Source organism: Microcaecilia unicolor, chromosome 3, assembly GCF_901765095.1.
Source record: "Microcaecilia unicolor chromosome 3, aMicUni1.1, whole genome shotgun sequence".
Lineage (NCBI taxonomy): Eukaryota > Metazoa > Chordata > Amphibia > Gymnophiona > Siphonopidae > Microcaecilia > Microcaecilia unicolor.
In genome coordinates, this window is record NC_044033.1 from 153,015,801 (window position 1) to 153,037,251 (window position 21,451).

Genomic DNA, 21,451 nt, shown 5'->3' on the forward strand with positions numbered 1-21,451 from the left:
CAATTCCATGGTGGTGGACTCCACCCTCAAGAGAGCCAAGAGTACTAGAGACTATGCCTTGGCGCCCCCAGGCAGAGAAGCTAGGTCCTTGGACTCTTTTGGAAGGAAGACTTATCAGGCCGCTATGCTCGCTGTCCATATCCAGTCCTACCAGCTCTTCACAAGCATACACTGGCAGAACTTGGTGAGGCAGCTTAGCTTGGTCGATACCCTCCCTCCGGAGCAGGCCGAGCCTTTTCACCAGGTGAGCAGGCCGAGCCTTTTCACCAGGTGATCAGGCAGCAGAAGGCGTGTCGTAAATTCCTGGCCAGCAGCACTTACGACTCTTTTGATGTGGCATCCAGAATCACTGCTCAGGGTATAGTGATGCGCAGACTCTCATGGCTGCATGTCTCTGACCTGCATCATTCAATCCAGCAGAGGATGGCAGATGTACCTTGAAGGGAGACAATCTTTTTGGTGAAAAAGTAGAGGATCTTATTGACCAGATCAAGAAGCATAATGATGCTATGGATTCTGTCTCCTGCCGGGCGCCTTCTGCTACAACCTCCTCAATAGGAGGTTTTTTGGTGGAAAGTGGAGTGCTCCCTATTCCTATGCTAGGCATAGGGTACAGTCCGGCTTCTCGGCAGCCTAGTCAGGCTCAGCCCCAGCGCACTCGTTCTCATCAACAGCGTGCGCCTAAGGCCCATGCTGCTCCCCAGCAAAAGCAAGGGACGGGCTTTTGACTGGCTCCAGTTAAGCATAGCCTCAGTAAAAGTGTCCGTGCTAGATGGCTTGCCGGTTGGGGGGAGGTTAATGCTTTTTCACCAAAGGTGGCCTCTCACAACCTCCTACTGGTGGGTTCTTCAAATAGTCCGGTTAAGATACACCCTCAATCTGGAATCCAAACCTCCAAATTGCTCTTACAGTTCCCAGCACAAGCAGGTACTTTCAAGGGAACTTTCCGCCCTTCTAAAGGCCCACACGGTTGAACCCATTCCACCAGGGGAAGAAGGGCTGGGATTCTATTCCAGGTACTTCCTTGTGCAAAAGAAAACAGGGGGCATGCATCCCATCCTAGACCTACGGGCCCTGAACAAATTCCTACGAGAAAAGTTCAGGATGGTTCCCCTAGGCACCCTTCTTCCCATGATTCAGAAAAGCGAATGGCTATGATCTCTGAACTTGGAAGAGGCTTACACACACACCTCGATACTCCTAGCTCACAGGAAGTATCTTCGATTTCGGATGGGAACGCAGCATTTTCAGTACTGTGTATTGCCCTTTGGCCTGACGTCTGCGCCCAGAGTGTTTACAAAGTGTCTGGCAGTAGTCGCAGCATCACTACGCAGACTGGGTGTGCATGTGTTTCTTTATCTCTACGACTGGCTCATAAAGAGCACCTCAGAGAAGAGTGCTTTGGAGTCCATGCGAATGACCATTCAGGTGCTAGAGCTACTGGGGCTCATAATAAATTACTCCAAGTCCCATCTCACCCCTGTTCAAAAATCGGAATTCATTGGAGCACTGTTGGACACGAAGACAGCTCGGGCTTATCTTCCCGAGACAAGAGCAGACAAGCTCCTGTCCCTGGTGTCCACAGTTCGAGCATTTCAGCAGATCACAATTCGGCAGATGTTGAGAGTATTGGGGCACATGGCCTCTACAGTACATGTAACACCCATGGCACATCTACATATGAGATTAGCTCAACAGACCCTAGCTTCCCAGTGGTATCAAGCTACAGGGAATCTGGAAAATGTGATCCAACTGTCCACCGATTTTCAAAATTCTCTTCAGTGGTGGATAATCCAGTCCAATTTGACTTTTGGAACGACCATTCCAAATTCCTCAGGCACAAAAAGTCCTGACAACAGATGCATCCCTCCTATGGTGGGGAGCTCATGTAGATGGGCATCACACAAGGAGCCTGGTCCTTCCGGGAAACAGGTCTTAAGATCAACCTTCTGGAATTACGAGTGATCTGGAACGCTCTAATGGCTTTCAGAGATCAGCTGTCCAACCAAATCATCTTGATTCAAACATACAATCAGGTTGTGATGTTATTACACCAACAAGCAGGGGGGCACCGGCTCTCACCCTCTGTGTCAGGAAGCTGTTCAGATGTGGCTTTGGGCACGCTATCACGGCATGTTTCTCCAAGCTACTTATCTGGCAGGTGTAAACAACAGTCTGGCCGACAGACTGAGTAGGGTAATGCAACCTCACAAGTGGTCTTTGAATATGGGCATAGCCCGCAAAATCTTCCGAGTGTGGGGCAAGGGGTGGATCATTTTGCCACTCAGATCAATCACAAGGTCCCTCAGTTCTGTTCCAGGCTTCAGGCCCACAACAGACTAGCATCAGACACCCTTCTCCTTCATTGGGGAACAGGCCTTCTGTATACGTATCCTCCCATACCTCTAGTAGGGAAGAATTTACTGAAACTCAAGCAAGACCACGGAACCATGATCCTGATTGCACCCTTCTGGGCACGTCAGATTTGGTTACCTCTTTTTCTGGAGTTGTCCTCCGAAGAACCGTGAAGATTAGAATGTTTTCCAATCCTCATCACTCAGAACGAGGGGTTGCTTCTACATCCCAACCTCCAGTCTCTGGCTATTCACCTCCTTGGGTCTTTCAGAGGGTGTCTCCCGAATCTTGCTTGCTTCCAGGAAAGATTCCACAAAGAGGTGTTACTCTTTCAAATGGAGGAGGTTTGCCATGTGGCATGACAGCAAGGCCCTAGATCCTCTCTCTTGTCCTATACAGACGAATACCTTCTATACTTATCAGAGTCTGGTCTCAGGACCAACTCCATAAGGTTTCACCTCAGTGCAATTAGTGCTTATCATCAGAATGTAGAGGGTAAGCCTATCTCTGGACAGCCTTTAGTTGTTCACTTCATGAGACGTTTGCTTTTGTCAAAGCCTCCTGTCAAACCTCCTCCAGTGTCATGGATCTCAATGTCATTCTCACCCAGCTGATGAAAGCTTTCTTTGAGCCACTGAATTCCTGCCATCTGAAGTACTTGACCTAGGAGGTCATTTTCTTGGTGGCTGTTACTTCAACTCGTAGGGTCAGTAAGCTTCAGGCCTTAGTAGTCCATGCACCTCCGCATGCACCCTAAGTTGCTACCTAAGGTAGTGTTGGAGTTCCATCTGAACCAGTCAATTGTCTTGCCAACTTTTTTCCCCCAACCTTATGCCCACCCTGGTGAGAGCAGCTTGAACACCTTGGACTGCAAGACAGCATTGGCCTTTTATGTGGAGCGGACGAAGCCCTTCAGACAGTTCACACAGTTGCTTGCTTGTTTCTTTCTATCCCAACAGGAGGGGAGTCACCATCGGAAAATGCACAGTCTCCAATTGGCTAGCAGACTGCATTTCCTTCACTTATGCCCAAGCTGGGCTGACTCTGGAGGGCCATATCACGGCTCATAATGTTAGAGCCATGGCTACGTCGGTGGTTCACTTAAAGTCAGCCTCCATTGAAGGGATTTGCAAGGGTGCAACATGGTCATCAGTCCACACATTCACATCTCACTACTGCCTTCAGCAGGATACCCAACGCGACAGTCGGTTTGGGCAGTCAGTGCTGCAGAATCTGTTTGGGGTTTAGAATCCAACTCCACCCCCCTAGGTCCGTTTTATTCTGTTCCAGGCTGCACTCTCATCTAACTGTATATAGTTTCAGGTTAACTTATGTTATGTTCTCGCCGCTGCGAGGTTCAATTGACCAATGTTCATTGTTTTGAGTGAGCCTGGATGCTAGGGATAACCCACATGTGAGAATAAGCAGCCTGCTTGTCCTGGGAGAAAGCGAAGATACTTACCTGTAGCAGGTATTCTCCAAGGGCAGCAGGGTGATTATTCTCACAATCCCTCCCACCACCCCTTTGGAGTTGTTGTTATTATTATTTGTTATGCTTTTTGATTTAACCGAGGTACGGGCTTGCGCGGTGGGCAAAAAAAAAATCAGTCTGCACGTGCGCCAGAACACTCTAGCAAAGATTTTTTTTCTTTGCTATGGCAAAATGACGGTTCCCGGGCCGACATGGATGTCGACCCACATGTGAGAATAATCAGCCTGCTGTCCTCGGAGAATGCCTGCTACAGGTAAGTATCTTCGCTTTTTGTGCAGAGTCTGTGAACATTTAGAGATGTTATTGGTGAGGGGCAAGGAGAGGATGTTCTTTTAGTTTAAATGGATGACAATGCTGACCTTAGGAATTTTTTTAATCTATTGTAGGGAATTAAGAATTTGTCTATGAATGTTTTTAACATTATTTTAATAGATTTATAATTGCATCTGTTTTAAGATTATATTTCTCTCTCATTACTATTATGTTTCTATTATTCTGTTTGCTAGCACTGTCTTTTTGAATTTATATTTGTTTTACAATAAAAATTGTTAAAACTTATAAAATAAATTTTGCTATAGATTCAAGTAGAGAAAGCTTCTTAAAAAAAAAGTGTCCATAAAAGGCAACTTTCGTGCAAAGAAAACATACACAGATATTGGTCCCTTTGATAACTGCCCAAACCACGTAATGAAATTTGTACCTATTGTTTCTGTAAAAACTTTCTTCTGGACCAACAATACAGGTTGTTTTGTTAGTTGGGTGGTGTTCTCCAAGGATAGAAGGATACCAGTCTTTTCAAGTAGATGACATCATACAATGTTTTTATGCGTTTGTCCCACATCAAGTCATTTATAATTGTGTAATCTTATATTTGTATGTTATATTGTTACTCATTTTATTTTTATTGTAGACTCCTGAGGCAGGCACATCTATGCCAAAACTCGGTGCCATGTCAAGTCTTATGTATTCCAGCAATAAAACTAGTTTGTTTATCCCATTGTCTGTCCAGCCTGCTTCCTTCTCCCGCTTTTTGGTCTGTTGCAATTACTTTGTGGGATTTTCTGTGTTCAGTTACCTTTTGGATCTTTTTTCTGTCGTCACCACTGGAAATTTGGATATGAATGTATGCCCCCTGATGCATCTGGCGTTTTTTTTTCTTTACACCAAGTGAATACACTCAGTTCAAATACTGTTACTATACTGCTGTTTCCAACTCTACATTCTATCAGAGGGCAAGAAGGGCAAGGACTATAGAGAAAGTGTATCTTAGAAGTGCGCTCAGAAGTAAGCCTAAATGTGGAGGTAAAGGACCTGAATGCACAAATCATTGGCCTGCAAAGAGAAGGTAAGACCAATGGACATTAGTGATATGCCTCTATGATTATACCACAAAAAAAAGAAGTTCCCATGAGCAGCCCAATCTTTAGGATAAGTCAGGTGGGGGGAACCATATGCTGAAAATATCTGCAGATACATAGAAGGTAAAAATTCTAGGACATAATTAAAAACTGAGAAGTGAAAGCATCAGATATTGCTCGCTCTACCCATTTGGACTAATGTTTTCCATCTCAGGTGTGAAGACAAAAGCACGCACGCATGCACACACACACACTGGAAGAAATAATGAAAGGAATGCAAAAGAGTGATACTAACAAATCTTCCATCTCCTCTAGTATCGAGAAAGTTGAGCAGAGGAAGACCAAGATGACTAATTCAGATGGCAGATATTGGGTAAAGGAAGGAGAAAATTGCACAGAAACTCAGGAGAAACTCCTTCATCAACTGGAAGTACAATATGACAGAGAATCAGAAAACGTGAACAAAAAGAAATCAATAAGACTTTCCGAGATACAATCAAAGGGTTTAAATTCAGACAAAAAGCTAATGAATGCTACTGAAAAGGATGCTGCAGTGCTGGTATGAGAGTGTGAATAAATCGATACCGAGAACAGTTTAAATGGAGGGAAGGCATGAGTGTGATGAGAAACAGTGCATATGGAGCTGAGTCACACTTTAATGGAGGAGGGTCCAAGGATGCTATGGTGGAGGGGAGGGAATGGAGAGGGTCTCACTTAGAACACAGGCCACAGGGCAAGGGAGGAACAGGAAATTTAGAAGTCTTAGAAAAGGCTTCAAAAACATTCAAAACATGTTTAGGGTCACCATCTTGGCACCTACTGTTAGGGATGATATATTCAATCCTTTATTTTCAGTTTCCAACTGCTGATAGAGGGACATAACCCTCATGTCTAGATTTGTTTAGTGGACCACACTGATTCAAGGTGCTTGACTTTTTGCACTGCTGTTTGCACTGCTGTTGCTAAAAACCAAAAAGTATTCAGCAGCACATTTTGAATTTATTTTGTTTCTTTTAATTTCATTTTTTGTTGTTTGTTTATATTTGCATTAACGGATAATGATTCCCCCTCCCCCAAGCAGCTTGAGTATTCTCCTCATGATCACTCTCCTGATTTCTCCTTAGTAGCCTCTGAACCCTCTCCCGAGTCCTGACAATCCCTGGCAGCCTCCAATCTTCTTTCTGAGTTCCGATTCTCCCAGCAGCCTCTCATCTCCCATCAACCCTCCCCTGCACTCTCTAATTACCCCTCTTCCCAATCACAAGCTCCTTTAACTCCACAAGCAAGAGGTGGTATCCCTACATTGGATGCTAATAATACCATAGACAGTATGAGTTACTAAAACACTAAGTTCCAAGGAAGAAATTTTAGACCACTCCTGTATTCCAAGAAACCATATCTTGATCCATTTTGGAACCTGCAGAATTAATTTCAATGTATATAATCAAGGCCTACAAATACTACACTGCACTGGGGTTGTAAGTTCAAAACACAACTGGCCAAAAAGTCCCGCTCCAAGAACTGGATAACTGCAGCTCCTTCCTTTCCTATTCTTCGACACCTTGGCTCCTTGTCTATCAGATTAGATGCCCTGTTCTGCAGTGGCCATTTGCTTGTCGGTTTAAGTCAATAAAACAAAGGAAGAAAAAATCAATTATTGTCTGGCAAATAAGCAACACTGCTTCAATTTTCTCATTGTTTCATTAGACATCAAGAAATAAATTTTAGTAAACCACTGTTGTACTGAAAACAGAAAAGTAAAATCACTACTCTAGTAGAACATGAAAATGTAATACCTGGGTTAATAAGAGTGATTATCTTCTGCTGTTGTTTTACTAGTCTTTGCAGTTGCTCCATCTGTTGCATCATCAGCTGCTCTTGCTGGCCTGAGCTCTGGGAAAAAAAACAACAGTATGTTATGTACGTTGTATTGTACAAAACAAGGTAATAAATAGAAATCAAACAAAACAAGAAAAGAAAATATGATGATAGCTTTTTATTGAACTAACCTAATATATTTTATGATTAGTTTTCAAATGCAATACCTTCTTCTTCAGCTCAGAAATTAACAAATGTTGGCGAATATCAAAATATATATTTGAACCATAAAAGCATTCCGATGACAGTCTCACAGGGAAAGGTGGGGGTGAGAACAGGGAGAGATGGATGCGTGATCAGAAGGTGACAAAGCAGTATACATTTATGATTTATAATGTGATAGGAAACTCAGATCCTTGTTAAGTCCTGTCTGGTGGATGTCAAAATAATTCACCATTTTAACTAAAAAAGATCTTACATCCCTGGGTTATATTAAAATATCCTTTTGGTATTCTCACCATAAAGTTATTGATGCCGTACCCTGGTCTTGCAAAGTTCTCTTCCTCAGATGTGTCACCCTGGTTAGCTTTGTGGTGTTTAAAATGGTGTCTGTCTAGATTGATGTTTCTCTTAAGCACCTGGCTTGTCTCTCCAACATAGCATCCTTCTTCACAATTTTTGTACAGAATGATATACACTCCATTTAAAGAAAAGCATGTGTAGGATCTCCTTATGCTGAATGTTTTTCCCATGTGAGTGACTTTAGGGTTTTGTGATGTGTTGGCACAGTTTGCAGCTTGTTATATTGCTGGATTGTATTGATTATCAATCGCAGCCAAGATTTTCATTAAATTATTATATTTTGTATTCATGGCTTTTTGTTTGGATCAATCAGAATATCTACCAGACAAGCTGATTAAGAATGTATCTTCTGGGCATCGCAGAAAAGGTTATTACAACTTCCATCTTTGTGTCAAGAAAGATTAACTACCACCAGATTAAAAACTGGTTAAAAGATAGAAAACAGAGAGTAGGGTTAAATGGTCAGTATTCTCAATGGAGAAACGTAGATAGTGGGGTTTTCCAGGAGCCTGTGCTGGGACCACTGCTTTTTAAACATATTTATAAATGATCTAGAGATGGGAGTAACTAGTGAGGTAATTAAATTTGCTGACGACATAAAGTTATTCAATGTTCACAAGAGGATTGTGAAAAATTACAAGACGACCTTACAAGACTGAGAGACTGGGCGTCTTAATGTCAGATGATGTTTAATGTGAGCAACTGCAAAGTGATGCATGTGGGAAAGAGGAATCTGAATTATAGCTACATAATGCAAGGACATTAGGAGTCACTGACTAAGAAAGGGATCTAGGCGTCGTCGTTGATGATACGTTGAAACCCTCTACTCAGTGTCCTGCGGCAGCTAAGAAAGCAAATAGAATGTTAGGTATTATTAGGAAAAGAATGGAAAACAAAAATGAGGACATTATAATGCCATTGTATTGCTCCATGGTGCGACCGAACCTGAAATATTGTGTTCAATTCTGGTCACCGCATCTCAAAAAAAGATATAGTGGAATTAAAAAAGGTACAGAAAAGGGTGACGAAAATGATAAAGGGAATGGGACGACTTCCCTATGAGGAAAGGCTGAAGCGGCTATGGTTCTTCAGCTTGGAGAAAAGATGGCTGAGGGGAGATGTGATAGAGGTCTATAAAATAATGAGTGGAGTGGAACGGGCAGACATGAATCGTTTGTTTACTCTTTCCAAAAATACTATGACTATGGGGCATGCAAAACAATTAAGGTTAAAACCACAGGCCAAAAGAAAAAATAAACCAGAGAAGATGTGAGCTCTACACCTCAGAAACAATTTGTCAAACTTCTGAAAGTAGAACAGTGATGCACTAAAATAGCCATGTTCTAGGGCTGTGCTTGTTTCCCCCCTCCCCCCCAGCCCCATTCAGAAAACAAGAGCAGATGAGAAGCACTCGACTAAAATAGGGAGAAGGGACCCGGCCACCCGAGTGTACACTCCAGAGGCAGTAGAACCCCCCCCCCACACACACACACACACACAGGTCTCAGCTTCAGCCAGCAAACACTCCCAGCAGTGCACAGAGAAGACAGAAATATATCAAATTAAAGAACAAGAAGCAAAGCTGTATATAAACAGAATAAGTCAAGGAAAAGAGACTGAAGGGCTCGCCATGTCTTCCACCTGCTGGAGACTGAGAATACTGAGACTTGAGAGGGCTGTACTGGGCTCCTATTGGCTCTCTCAAGAAACATTGTTCTCAGTCTCCAACTGCTGGAAGGTGCGCATAACTCATCAGTTCAGCTAGGCCGGTCCAGAGGGACTAAAGGAAACACTTTTGTTTATTCAGAGGCTATAACCCAGTAGTCCTCTCCAGGAAGACTACTTCTACACTTAACACACCCAGCACAAATCTATTGCAGTACAAATAAAAGAAAATTAGAAAAGAAAAAGTATCCTTGCAGTAATATACAATCTACAGCTGGAAGAACTGAGAAAAATCATAACACCTACAGTCACTGGTCCTGGAGGACAAGTCACTCAAAGAGATACTGCCTTGTGACACGACAACCACCTGAGAGCAACACATAAATATCTAGTGTACCTGATTATAACTCACCCTTGGCTCTACTAAAAAAAAAAAATAATAATAATAATAATAAAAAGACTGTGAGCTAAATCCAAACAAATGAAACATAGAAAATGAAAAGAATGATGCTACATTGGTGAAAAGGGTCAGATTTTAAAGAGGAGAATCAATTCACAGACATGAAATCATTTATCATGAAGACGACCAAATTGGCACCTCCATGGAGAAGCATTTTTGGGACTATATCAACAATCAGTCAAGACACTAAAATGAAACTTTACAATAATTTTGTTGAATTAAGATTCCTGAAGTTAAAAAAAGAAGTCACTTATTTTGAAACTGATAAGAAGGAACAAAGATCTAGGCTTTCTAAAACATCAATATAAACCATAAAGTTCTACTGCTTGTCATTTTCTGGATTACCCACTTACTGGCCTATCACCCACCCTTGCCCCTTCAGACTAAATGGAGTGCTTTTTATGATTTATATATATTTTTTAGTATTGCCATCTTTTGCTCAATTTGTCCTGACCTCAGGAAGGTGGTATTAGCTCTCAGAATTTGGGCAAAAATGCTTTTAAGTTAATAAAAATATATCATCTTTTGTTTTGTTTTTATGTATTAACCTTTATTTCTGAGCATTCAAGTGGACTAACACGGCAACCATATTTGTTCTGCCCCCATATTCATGGAGGCAGGTTGTTTATTTTTTATATGTATAGGTTGGACATTGTTATATCAGATTGCATTGCCTGTAACAGGTTACAGTGCTTGAGCCTGTAAGAAAGGCAGGAAGTGCCTTTGGGCTACAAATATTTGTCTTCCTGCAGTGCTCTGTAATAGGCTTTTCCTGAGCACATGTCCCAGTTCCCTATGCTTTGTGGGACTTTTCCTATTGGCAGTTTCTTGTCTGTATATGATGGGATGTAGCCTGCACATTCTCTCTCCATTGATTATCAATAGAAATCAAACAAAATAAAACATGGAAAAGAAAATAAGATGATACCTTTTTTATTGGACATAACTTAATACATTTCTTGATTAGCTTTCGAAGGTTGCCCTTCTTCATCAGATAGGAAATAAGCAAATGTGGTAGCAGATACTATATATAAGTGAAACATCCAAGCATTACTTTGACAGTCTGACAGGGTGGGAGGGTGGGGGTATGAATGGGGACATCAAAGCATTTCATTGATATGTCAGACTGTCAAAGTAATGCTTGGATGTTTCACTTATATATACTATCTGCTACCACATTTGCTTATTTCCGATCTGACAAAGAAGGGCAACCTTCGAAAGCTAATCAAGAAATGTATTAAGTTATGTCCAATAAAAAAGGTATCATCTTATTTTCTTTTCCATGTTTTATTTTGTTTGATTTCTATTGATAACCTTAAGAGTGGACTAACACGGCTACCACACCTCTCTCCATTGAGTAATAGTGATCTGTCTGCAGCATGCTTATTATAGACTGAATCTAATACTGTGCCTAGCTGCTTTAAGCCTTTGAAAAGCATTGTCTCATCATCAAATTTTCACCATTTAAAGTATTAACAGCATTACTCATCAGCCAGTGCTGAAATTTCCTGGCTTCCTTGATTACAGGATGACCTGGTAGAGAACAGACTCCCAGTTCTGCAAAGCAGAGACTCTTGCGTATCACTACAAACTAAGTCATATTTCCTTTGTCTGATTTGCATTAAATAAGTTAGATTCAAGAATTCCGAGTATTCACAGTGATGTTCTATACTATGGTTTAGCTGACAGTCTAGCTAAGTATATGAAACAGCACTTATGCAAGGACTGTATAGTATTGCTTTATGCAAATATCTATTAAAAAAAACAGGAAAAAAAATCAGACATGCTAGTTTAAAAATATAGAATAATCAGATCCGATTCTATAGCAAAGTGCAAGTAGTAACAACAAAACCAATCCATTGATTTTCTTTGCACAGAAGTGGATGGAGTTCACTCATCAATGACAAACTGACCTGTGGTATAACTGCACTGTGTACCAAACTCTCCTGATTTTTTTGCAGACAGTGGACTAAATCCATGGGCTTGCTGGTCTTATCGGTGTGGAGAGTTTCTGGCTGGAACACCTGTGTTAGCTCAGGTGTCAGTAAATGAGAGTAGAGAACAGTGTTGACCAAATGGTTTAGCTGCCTTACATCTTGGAAAACTTTACTTCCATCTGCTCCCTCCAATGAGGCAGTGTCATTGCTAGCACTGCTGCAAACAGGCTCAGCTTGCTTTCCAGAAATGTAGTCATGATTGGTGAGCCATGCAGAGGTTTCAGAACTTTCCATATTTTGGACCATTACAGCAGGTGGTCTCACTGAAGCATCAGGCACCCTTTCATTCACAGTATCTACTACCTTGTCCAGGTTTCTAAAATCCATTTTATGAGTCTGCAATGCAAGCTGGAAACACATGAAAAGTGTATGGCATCCTGATGGCATCGACCTGGCATACTTGCTCCTTTCTTTTATAATACTGGAAACTTCCACCCTGAAAGCAAAGGATGCTCCATTTTCCACGACCTGCAAAACAAACATATCATTTACTGGTGATAGTCCCAAAAGCAATGTGAAATCTGCTGAAAGCTTTTCAAAGTTATAACACAGTATTCAGCACATAAAGGCCCACAGTGGAAGAGAGTAGTGAGAAAGCTTAAATAAGCTTAGAATGTTGAGATGTCTTCTCTCTATATTATCCCCTACAACAAGGCTCGTACTACAGGTACCAGGTCACCATGGTGACTAAAAAAAAAAAAAAGTCAGACCTGGCACCCAGATTTTACAGCCTGAATGTACTGTCAGTTCACTATGGGCTGTGGAAAACTGGCAGCATTAGCAGTAGGCTTTCTCCACTCTCCCAGTCCCAGCACACCCACGAATGCATTCATGCACTCTTCCCTCCCCCACCCAGCCCGACTCAAGAAAAGGAAGGCGGCTGCATGTCAGGACACAGGCTTCTCTTCTGAATGTAAAACTGGAACCACATGATTCGAATTTTGCCTTTAGCACCAAAGCAGCAGAAAAAGGGGGTACAGTCCGATGGCACAGCCCATTGTTCCCTCTAAGCTCAGCGGGCATTGCTGCCAGTGGAGGGTGGTGCTTCAGTATTGTGTTTTCAATTGCACTGGCAGAACTGCTGGTGGAGGACTCCTGCTCAGCTCAGAGGGAACAGTGGCAAAGTCCTTCTCCCCCTCTTTTTCCTTAACTCTCTTCCTCTAGTTGGATGCCCTCAGCACCCAGCATGCCTTGAATCTTTCTCCTTTGAGGACCAACCAATAAAGTTGACAAAACTAAAAGACAAGTCAGAGGAAAGCAATAAAGTAAGGCAAGAGTGCTACAGAGCTCAGGTCAGCTGAAGCAGCACTTGTGCGTCAGGAGTGGAAGCAGGGCCAGTCCTAGGGTTTCTAGCGCCCTCCTGCAGTCTATTAGTCAGAGGTGGGATCACTATGGCTCCGTCCCACAGTAGACACACCCCTTTTACCAGCTATGGCAACATTGAAAATATTACACCAGTATAGAAGAAAAATAACTTAGCACACAGACCAGGAATTAGGAGAACAGACAGTCTTGCCAACTCTGAAAAACAATGTGTTATCAAAATTTCAGAATCTAACAAACAGATCCCTATTCAGACACTTGGCCTTGCAGTCACACATGTAGAACAGAGATAGCCCCTCTTCAAATTCTTCAAAAATTAACCTGAAATCCTAAGAAGTTAGACTCTGCATGCAGCACAATAGCCTTCCCATCGAGCACAGGATCTAGCTAGGACAGACTTAATCAGTATAAACTAACATATTCTACAATCTGAGTTGGACAGACTAACAGGAGTTACTGAAGTGGGAATGAGAGATAGGTGATGGTTAGGAATTGAAAGCAGACATCTAGCCCTCCTGTCCTTTGAGTTGCTGTGTTGGGGTGGGTCAGGTGCAGCACTAAACAGCAGTCTCTGACAAAACAAGGGTCCAGGCTCTGCTGTGCTGTCTCTGTCTGAGCCCTCTCTGGGCAGAGGACAGAGGTTAGCTGAGCTCCCACAAGTTATTTCAGAGCCAGATTCAGTTGGAGCAGTGATGTCCACTGACAAACACAAGGAGGATATTTCTCTGCTTGGGAGGGGGGAGGGGACGAGACAGAGAGCTGACAGCTTTCTAGCCAGACTGAGATGAACAGCAGAGATTAGATACTCAGCAGAGTTTGATTGCTTGCAAAGTGGCGCCCTTGTAAGGCAGGCGCCCCCCTGCAGTGCTTACCCTGCTTACTGGGTTTGACCGGCCCTGAGTGGAAGGCTAAGACAGAAGCCACATGATAATGCAGTAATGGAAGAAAGAAATTAGAAGCATTTGGTGTGCTTTACAGAACAGTGGGAGTTTTGAGCCACACCAGAAGCAGCAAGAGGTTTGCAGCACTGGCACCAGGCTGTCATCATTGGAAGCAGCATACTCATGTAGCTGGCGTGCCATTTGTGGTTTTAGAGGTAGGCCCCTGCTGATAGCACTAAGTGTTTCTCTCACTGTGATGGCCACCGATGGAGCTCAGGACAGTTTGCTCTGTGCCACACTGAACCAGCAGGGCACTGCTCTTAAAATTGAATTTTTGGCTGAAGCACAGGTGGACTTCAGAGGGAGGGAGGGAGGCTCAGCCACTCTTCTTCTGATCTTTGCCAGGACGGACTGGGGTTGCGAGAGCAGATAGACTAGCAGTAGGGAGGGGTTAAAATGAGAGAGTGAGCTAGTTGTCTGTGTTTTTCAGGGATAGGGAGGAGGGAGAGAGCGCTGGATGTCACAGGGGTGGGGAGGATGATGGAAGCAGGAGGGGAGAGAACAGAGTGCTGGGGTGCAGGAACTGAGGAGGTATATGCAAGGTGGAGGGAAGAAAGCTGGAGAGATATGTGGAGGAATTCAGTTAAGGAGAGGTGGTGGTCATCAAAAAAGAGCTATGGGGGTATATCCGGGGGGGGGGGGGGGGGGGCGGGTTTGGAGGTCAGGGAGAGAAAGAAAGTTGGGGTTATCCACCCTAGAAAGGCAGCCTACAGAGCCTGGATTAACAGAGTGATGTTTGGCACACTAGCAACTGCAGAAGTAGCCCAGAAGGAGCCGTCATTTAATCCTCTCACCTTTGGACAGAGCAGCTAAGATCATACAGAAAAAGAAGTGGCAGTGCAAGATAACTGATGAAAAAAATTGTACATCGCCCCCAGAACCGCATCCCTAATAGTCCCTCCCACCCTTGTCCTATTACATAAGTACTAAGAACAGCCTAGTACCAACACACACACCAAATAGTTATCACACATCCTACAAAACCCTCTCAACCCCCCAACAATCCCACCAACCTGATCCCAATTCAAACCTCTCCATCCCCCCCCTCTCAACCACCACCTCCTCCCCTCCCCTCCCCCATTTCAGTGTTCCCCCACAATATCTGTGCAGCTCCTACAGAGAAACAGAATAGTCCTGGAATATCTTTATAGACTCCCCATCATATTTCAAAGTGTCTCTCTTCTGATGATTGCCACGCAGGATTTCTACCTTGTGCAGATAATCTTAATGATGACTACTTGAGGCCTCCTCTGCCCAGCCTGAGGACTACCAACTCAGTGAACGCATTCCAGGCAAAGAGGTTCCACGTTATCAGATAAATCAAATTCTTTGGTGAGCCAGTGTTCCAGGACCGACCCCAAAGACCACTTGGATATCTGTTCTGGCAGCCCTACAATACACAAATTTCCCCTCTGAGATCAGTTCTCAAGATTAAGTTTTTCTGATTGCTCTCATACCTGTTTTTTTCCAGTCCTGTGAGCATTATCTCAGAGCATGCTGTCAAGTCTTCCAAACAAGAGACCCTGATTCGCTCCACGAGGGGGGTGAATGGAAAACAGCTTTTAATACTAGAGACAGTCACTATGAGAATTTGGTAATGCCATATGGGCTTTATAACGCTCCAGCGGTATTCCAGATCTTCGTGAATGATATCTTCCAGGGCCTGCTACAGAACTGCATTCTGGTTTACCTGGATAACATCCTGATTAACTCTAAGACACGTGTCCAACACCAAGAACAAGTGAAACAGGTTGTGAAGTGACTTTGTGAGAATTGCTTATGTGCTAAATTGGAGAAATGCACCTTTGAACAAGCAGAGTTGCCTTTCCTGGGCTATATTATAATGGATCAAGGCCTTAAAATGGATCCCTCCAAGCTGTCGGCCATTCTCGACTGGCCTCGTCCTCAGGGGTGATGTATCTTACAACATTTCTTGGGCTTCACTAACTACTATTGTCAATTTATCTACAACTACTCTGCCATTGCAGCACCGTTCTTACTTGACAAGGAGCCGATGCTCAACACTGGCCTCAAGAAGTGATACAAGGCATTGACCTTCTGAAGTAAACCTTCCCAATTCCAGCCTGGATACCTAGCTTGGTTATGTACCCAGAATCTGTGATTGAAGACTCCTTCTGTGAAATTCACACCCCAGTTCATCAGACCTTACCCTGCCCTGTGTCAACTGGGACCAGTCTCCAATCAACTGAGGTTAACCCCTACATTGCAGATCCATGTGTCCCTCCTCAAACCCCTGGTTTTAAACCAAAGGAGGATCAAGCCATCAGACTCCTCCATCATAGCTGCATATCCCAATGAAGAACATGAGGTTCAAGATATCCTTGATTTCAGGAAGGTGTGAGGCAGGCCTTATGGCCTGGAAGGGGTACGGACCCAAAGAGAATTCCTGGGAACCAGCAAGTCAGGTTCATGCCCCACTGCTTGTAAGAAGGTTCTATCGTCCGTTTCCCTATAAACCCAAGCCCAGATCATGGAGAGGAGGTTCTTGGAAGGGGTACTGTCATGACTAACGCCATGACTCACACTTGCATGCCGCCTGAACTTCCGCTTCTGATTCTCTCTCTGCTGCCGAGGGGGGGGGGGGGGGGGACTCCATAATTGGTCCTCTGGCTTCTCCGGGGGGTATCTGGGCCTCGAACTCGGCAGCAGGTCACTCATGCTGATTTCCCCAGTGCTCTGGGTGCCGCACAGCTGCAAGCTTTATTTCGCGCTAGGCATGCATATGCTGCAGTTCAGGCTAATGAGGCCAGCTGTGCGAAAAAAAACCCTTGGGTGCCCAGTGATAACCTCACATGCCAATAAGGATAAGCTATTAGCAAGATATTTCCAGCTTCAGGAGTTGAAGTGTGAGGGAGAAAACATTGGTATTTCAGGATTTTTCTGTACAAGGACAAACCTCTAGCAAACTAGGGCACCCTGTTTCACCAAGCTCTACCAACAAGTGATAAAAGTAAATTTGATGTACCTAGCATGAGCAAGGTTAGTGCACAAACAATATGGCTATGCAGTTCAATGATCTGAGAGAGATGGAAAAATTCCTAAAAGGCCTACTGACTATGGTAGTTCACACTAACAGTAACCCTGGTGATGAGTGCCCAATCAGGGATGGGTGCATAGCAGGACACAGTTGACCCTGAGCAGCATGGATTAACACATTGCCTGTCTGGCTGATTCTTACATGTTTTAGTGTTCAGTTGTTTATATAAAGTAACTGGGGATGGGTTATGAATGCACGGGACTAATGGCACTTGCACTAAGCACGCATCTCCGAACAGCGAGACTAACTGACCCATCAACTAATAACTAGGCATTGCGGGGGGTTTCTTCTTTTCACCTCATATCTGGAACAATCTTCTTTCTCTCCGAAGTAACCTTTCCTTTAAAAGTTTTAAATCCGAACTCAAGACTTGGGTTTTTACGTAGGCTTTCAGAGTAACAGAAAGAGTTCACCAGCCACCCCTCCCTCTTTTTTGCTCCCCTTCCTTCTATATGCTATTTTTATTTCCCCACCCCCAGTCCATTTCTCTACCTGTTTTCCCTCTGTCTTTCTTAGTGTGATTGACTTTACTTTCCTATTAAAAAATGGAGTTCCTTTACTTTTTCCTAAATGTTTTGTAATATGTACACCGCTCTGCCCTGCATAGTCAGTTAGCGCAATATATCAAGCACAAATAAACTATAAACAATGGGTATAAAACTCAATCTTAGTTTTAATGCACTACTAAAGTCTCTGCACGGTCCCTTGATCATGAGATTCTGTTCTCTCTAGCTACTTCAGAAACTCCAGACCAACAACAGAGCTGTCAAAGCAGAGGGGCATATTCATTAACATTAAACTTGCAAAAGTAGCTGGAACCTACGACAGACTTCTCATGTCCGAAATGGGCCCACCTACATTATTTTCAAGCTAATGATACCCGGAACCTCATGTGCTGAAGCTGTAGTACCAGGATGGAACCATGATGGATAAGTGTGATCACCAACACACGTACTTCAAATATGCAGGAGCCCATGAGTCTTCACCTGGAGGATCCTCACCTGGCCGTGGAGGACGGAGAACCCGAGAGGGCGAGCGACCAGGACTGGTGAGTCAGAGCGATCCCGGGGAGGACGGGAAACCCGAGAGAGGGAGCGACCAGGGCTGGTGAATCGGACCGGTCCCACGGCAGTCCGAGAGCGGCTCCCTCCCGGACAGGAAGCTTGGGTGGGTTGGCGCCGGCGGTCCAGCCCTGCTGCGCGGCCTGGTCAGCCCCAACCTTGACACACCTGGGCAGACGCCCTCACCTGGACATAGAGGCTGGGAAGCGCAAGAGAATGGATGACCGGGTCCAGTGGGTCAGAACTGACCGGCGAGGACCCACAAGCAACCCCCTTCCGGACCGGAGCCCCGAGTTCCACGAGCTGAGCGCGGATACACTCCCACGGCCTGTGCCGACCATCCGAACAAGCCACTGATGACGAGCCGCTGCTGAGAGCCGGTCCTGCCCGTGGAGTACAGGGGTACATAGACGGACCGGAATCCTCCGCAGATGACCTGCCGAGGAGTGGCCGTCCCCAAGAGTCAGCAAGGCTCCCACCCTACCCACCAGCCGACCAGACACCAGTCCGAGGCAGTGGGTTGAAGAGAGGAATGGTGAGCGTCGCTGCAGAATCAGAGAGAAGCCGGAACAGGTGAGGTGGTGCTCGTGAGATTGGTGGGCATAACCACTCAGCGGAAATATCCTAGACTGTTTCAAACGGACCAACAACGACGGACGACAATGCAGATCAAGCAGATCTGAGATTAGCCTGCTTTGATTTGAGTGCATAGTGGTGACGGCTGCGTAGGGAGTGGAAACAGAGACTAACCAAAAGACTAGAGTGGACTAGACAGGCTCACCTCCACTCCAGTCTATTCAACCTCCCTGATATTCACTTGAGTGTATAGAAATGACGGCAGCGCGGGAGAGTGGAAACAAAGATCAACCAAATATGCTTAACTCTCAGAAACTCCACCAAAACACTGCATCAATAACCACATTGATACCAAAAACAAAATGAACGCATTCAAAATTATCATACTAGTTTACTCCATAACACTAATTCACACAACTATAACCACTCCACTCACCGAAAGCACCATGATACCCATACTACACACACACCAAAGATTAATACGAGACCACACACATTACCAAACTGATAACAATTCAAACAGAGGAAAATCACCAACACTCAGACAACTACAACAAAAGAGAAACAAGGATCCTACTAAAATAAAGGAACAACAACTAATCAAAATCAGCACAACAAAGTAACCCATGTAACTTTGTAAGTCTATGTGCTTTGAAAATGAGCCCCAAAATAACCTATGGAACTTTGTAAGTCTAGCTGTTTTGAAAATGAGCCCCATTGTATCTTATGAACTCTATAAGGATGCTCTCTTTGGCACAATGCAAGTGCTGAAGCAAATACTAGCAGTAAGCTTGGGATACTGAGAACACATTTAACATACCCTGGCTTAGAAGTGAGGTTTATTCTTGTCACAGTATGTTAAATACCAACCTATTAGGAGGCACTACCCTGAGTAAATCTCCATAACACAAAGCCAGAAACAACGAAGCTAAGCACACACAAAAAAAAACAAATTCTATAGGGATATTATCAGCAATTATCAAGTCATGAGTGAGATACAAAAATATTTAGGGTTCCTTTTACCAAGCTGCAGTAAGCACTAGTGCACACTGTGCACATCTTGGGCTTACCACAGAATGACCTGAAGCATCCTGTGGTAAAGTTTCTAATCCATACACACACTACCTACATGCTAATTTTTTTTGGGTGGCAGAGGCATGTCTGACGGTAGAGAGTGAATGTTTCCGTGCATCTTCATTACCGCACGCTGATTAGCACAGGATTCACACATGAGCCATTACTGCCTACAAAATGGATGGCGGTAAGTGCTCATGTGATAATTTTTAGCATTAGCTAAAAATTAGTCCATGGCCAGTCATTGCAAAAATAGAAAATTGGCCATTTTACTATTGCAGTACAAATAGCCTTGGGGTGGGGAGGGGAATCTGCAGAAGGCTACTTTCTAGCACAATTTTGTAAAAGGTTCCTTAGGACACAAAAATCAAAATGCATGGAAGCCCTGCACAGTGGCATGATCCTTCTAAAATGAGCCCATATAATTATATGTCTGCATATTTCCTATACGTTAAAATTAGAATGTGTTTTTAAGCTTCATATTTTCCTTACAACATTCACTATTTCAAATGTTGGGTAAAATAGCTACTTTATTTTCCTATGCCTTCCATTGAATAAAACATCCTGGCATCTCCTTATGTGTATTAAAAAAATAATTGAGAAGGTAATCGGCACAAAACTGTCCAGGCCAGTACTAACAAACAAAATGTACGTTCAGAATGAAGCCTTTCAGGAATGAACAAATCCTCGTATTCTACGAACAAGCAAAAAGTAAACATTCACAGCTGAAAACACTGCAAACAATTTATACTGCAATGTTGACTAGTTCACATCTTGCTAGATCTCTTTTACAGGTCCTCACGGATCTGAATTCAGACATGTGCAAATGAAGACGAATTACTGTTAGTAAACTTTACCATGTATTTCTACGAAGTGTTTAAAAACTTTTCTGATTTCGAGAGAAAGCCGTTTTCCAGTGGTGCGTTTATAAGTTTACCGTTTTCAAATATGTTTTTTCCAGCAAAAGGCTAATTTTTAAACTCAAACATAATAGTAAGTTACTACCTGGTTTCTCTTTAATTTCAGGGAACTTATGCCCCACCTTAGTTTGATTCTTTCCGCCCCTAAGAAGCAACGACTGCGTTAAATGTACGGTTTGGAGCTATCACGTACACGAAGAAAATTGCTGTCCTTTCTAAAACACCTGGAGAAAATAAAAGAACAAATATTCTTCCTGTACAGGGTCCAATTACTCCTTCAATTATTATGTTAGGTTCTGTGCTATTCCAAGATCAATTGGATGTTTCCCAACAAAAAGTACTGAACATTTTAGTGGTTGCTGCGCTAAAACTGGTTCTTATGCATTGGAAAGCTAATTCTAATCTCAATCCTACTTATTGGTGGCATTCAATTTTACAGATTCATAAATTTGATGCCTCTGTTGCAGACAAAACGGGTGAGATGTTTTACTGCTAAAACTTGATCTCATGTCATATGGATAATTACCTGAAATCTTATAATTTTAAGTAATTTTTTTCTCTCTCTCTGTTGTTTGAATTCTGTGTTACAGTTGATATTATTGATTGATAAATTGTTTGTCTTTTTCTAAAACAAATCAAATTCTCGGACTTAACAAAAAAACAAAAGACCACCTTGAGCAGCAGGGAATGCGGGAGAGCTGCTATTGCTGCACAAACAATGCCAAAGGCAAGTAGTGAAGTACCTGACGACTCTTCGGTTTGTGTGGGACC

The 21,451-nt window shown here is 43.4% G+C and overlaps 1 protein-coding gene across 1 annotated transcript in view; it reads right to left on the minus strand.

Annotated features, from left to right (window-relative positions):
- LOC115464856 (centromere protein J-like) overlaps positions 1 to 21,451 on the minus strand; it is a 139,283-nt gene extending 117,832 nt beyond the window's left edge. The window contains exons 1-3 of the mRNA XM_030195213.1: positions 21,424 to 21,451; positions 11,644 to 12,195; positions 7,002 to 7,098 (exon numbers count right to left, since the gene is read on the minus strand). Of these exons, the coding sequence (XP_030051073.1) occupies positions 7,002 to 7,098; positions 11,644 to 12,114 (568 nt within the window). The 5' untranslated portion in view covers positions 12,115 to 12,195; positions 21,424 to 21,451. The remainder of the gene's footprint in view (positions 1 to 7,001; positions 7,099 to 11,643; positions 12,196 to 21,423) is intronic.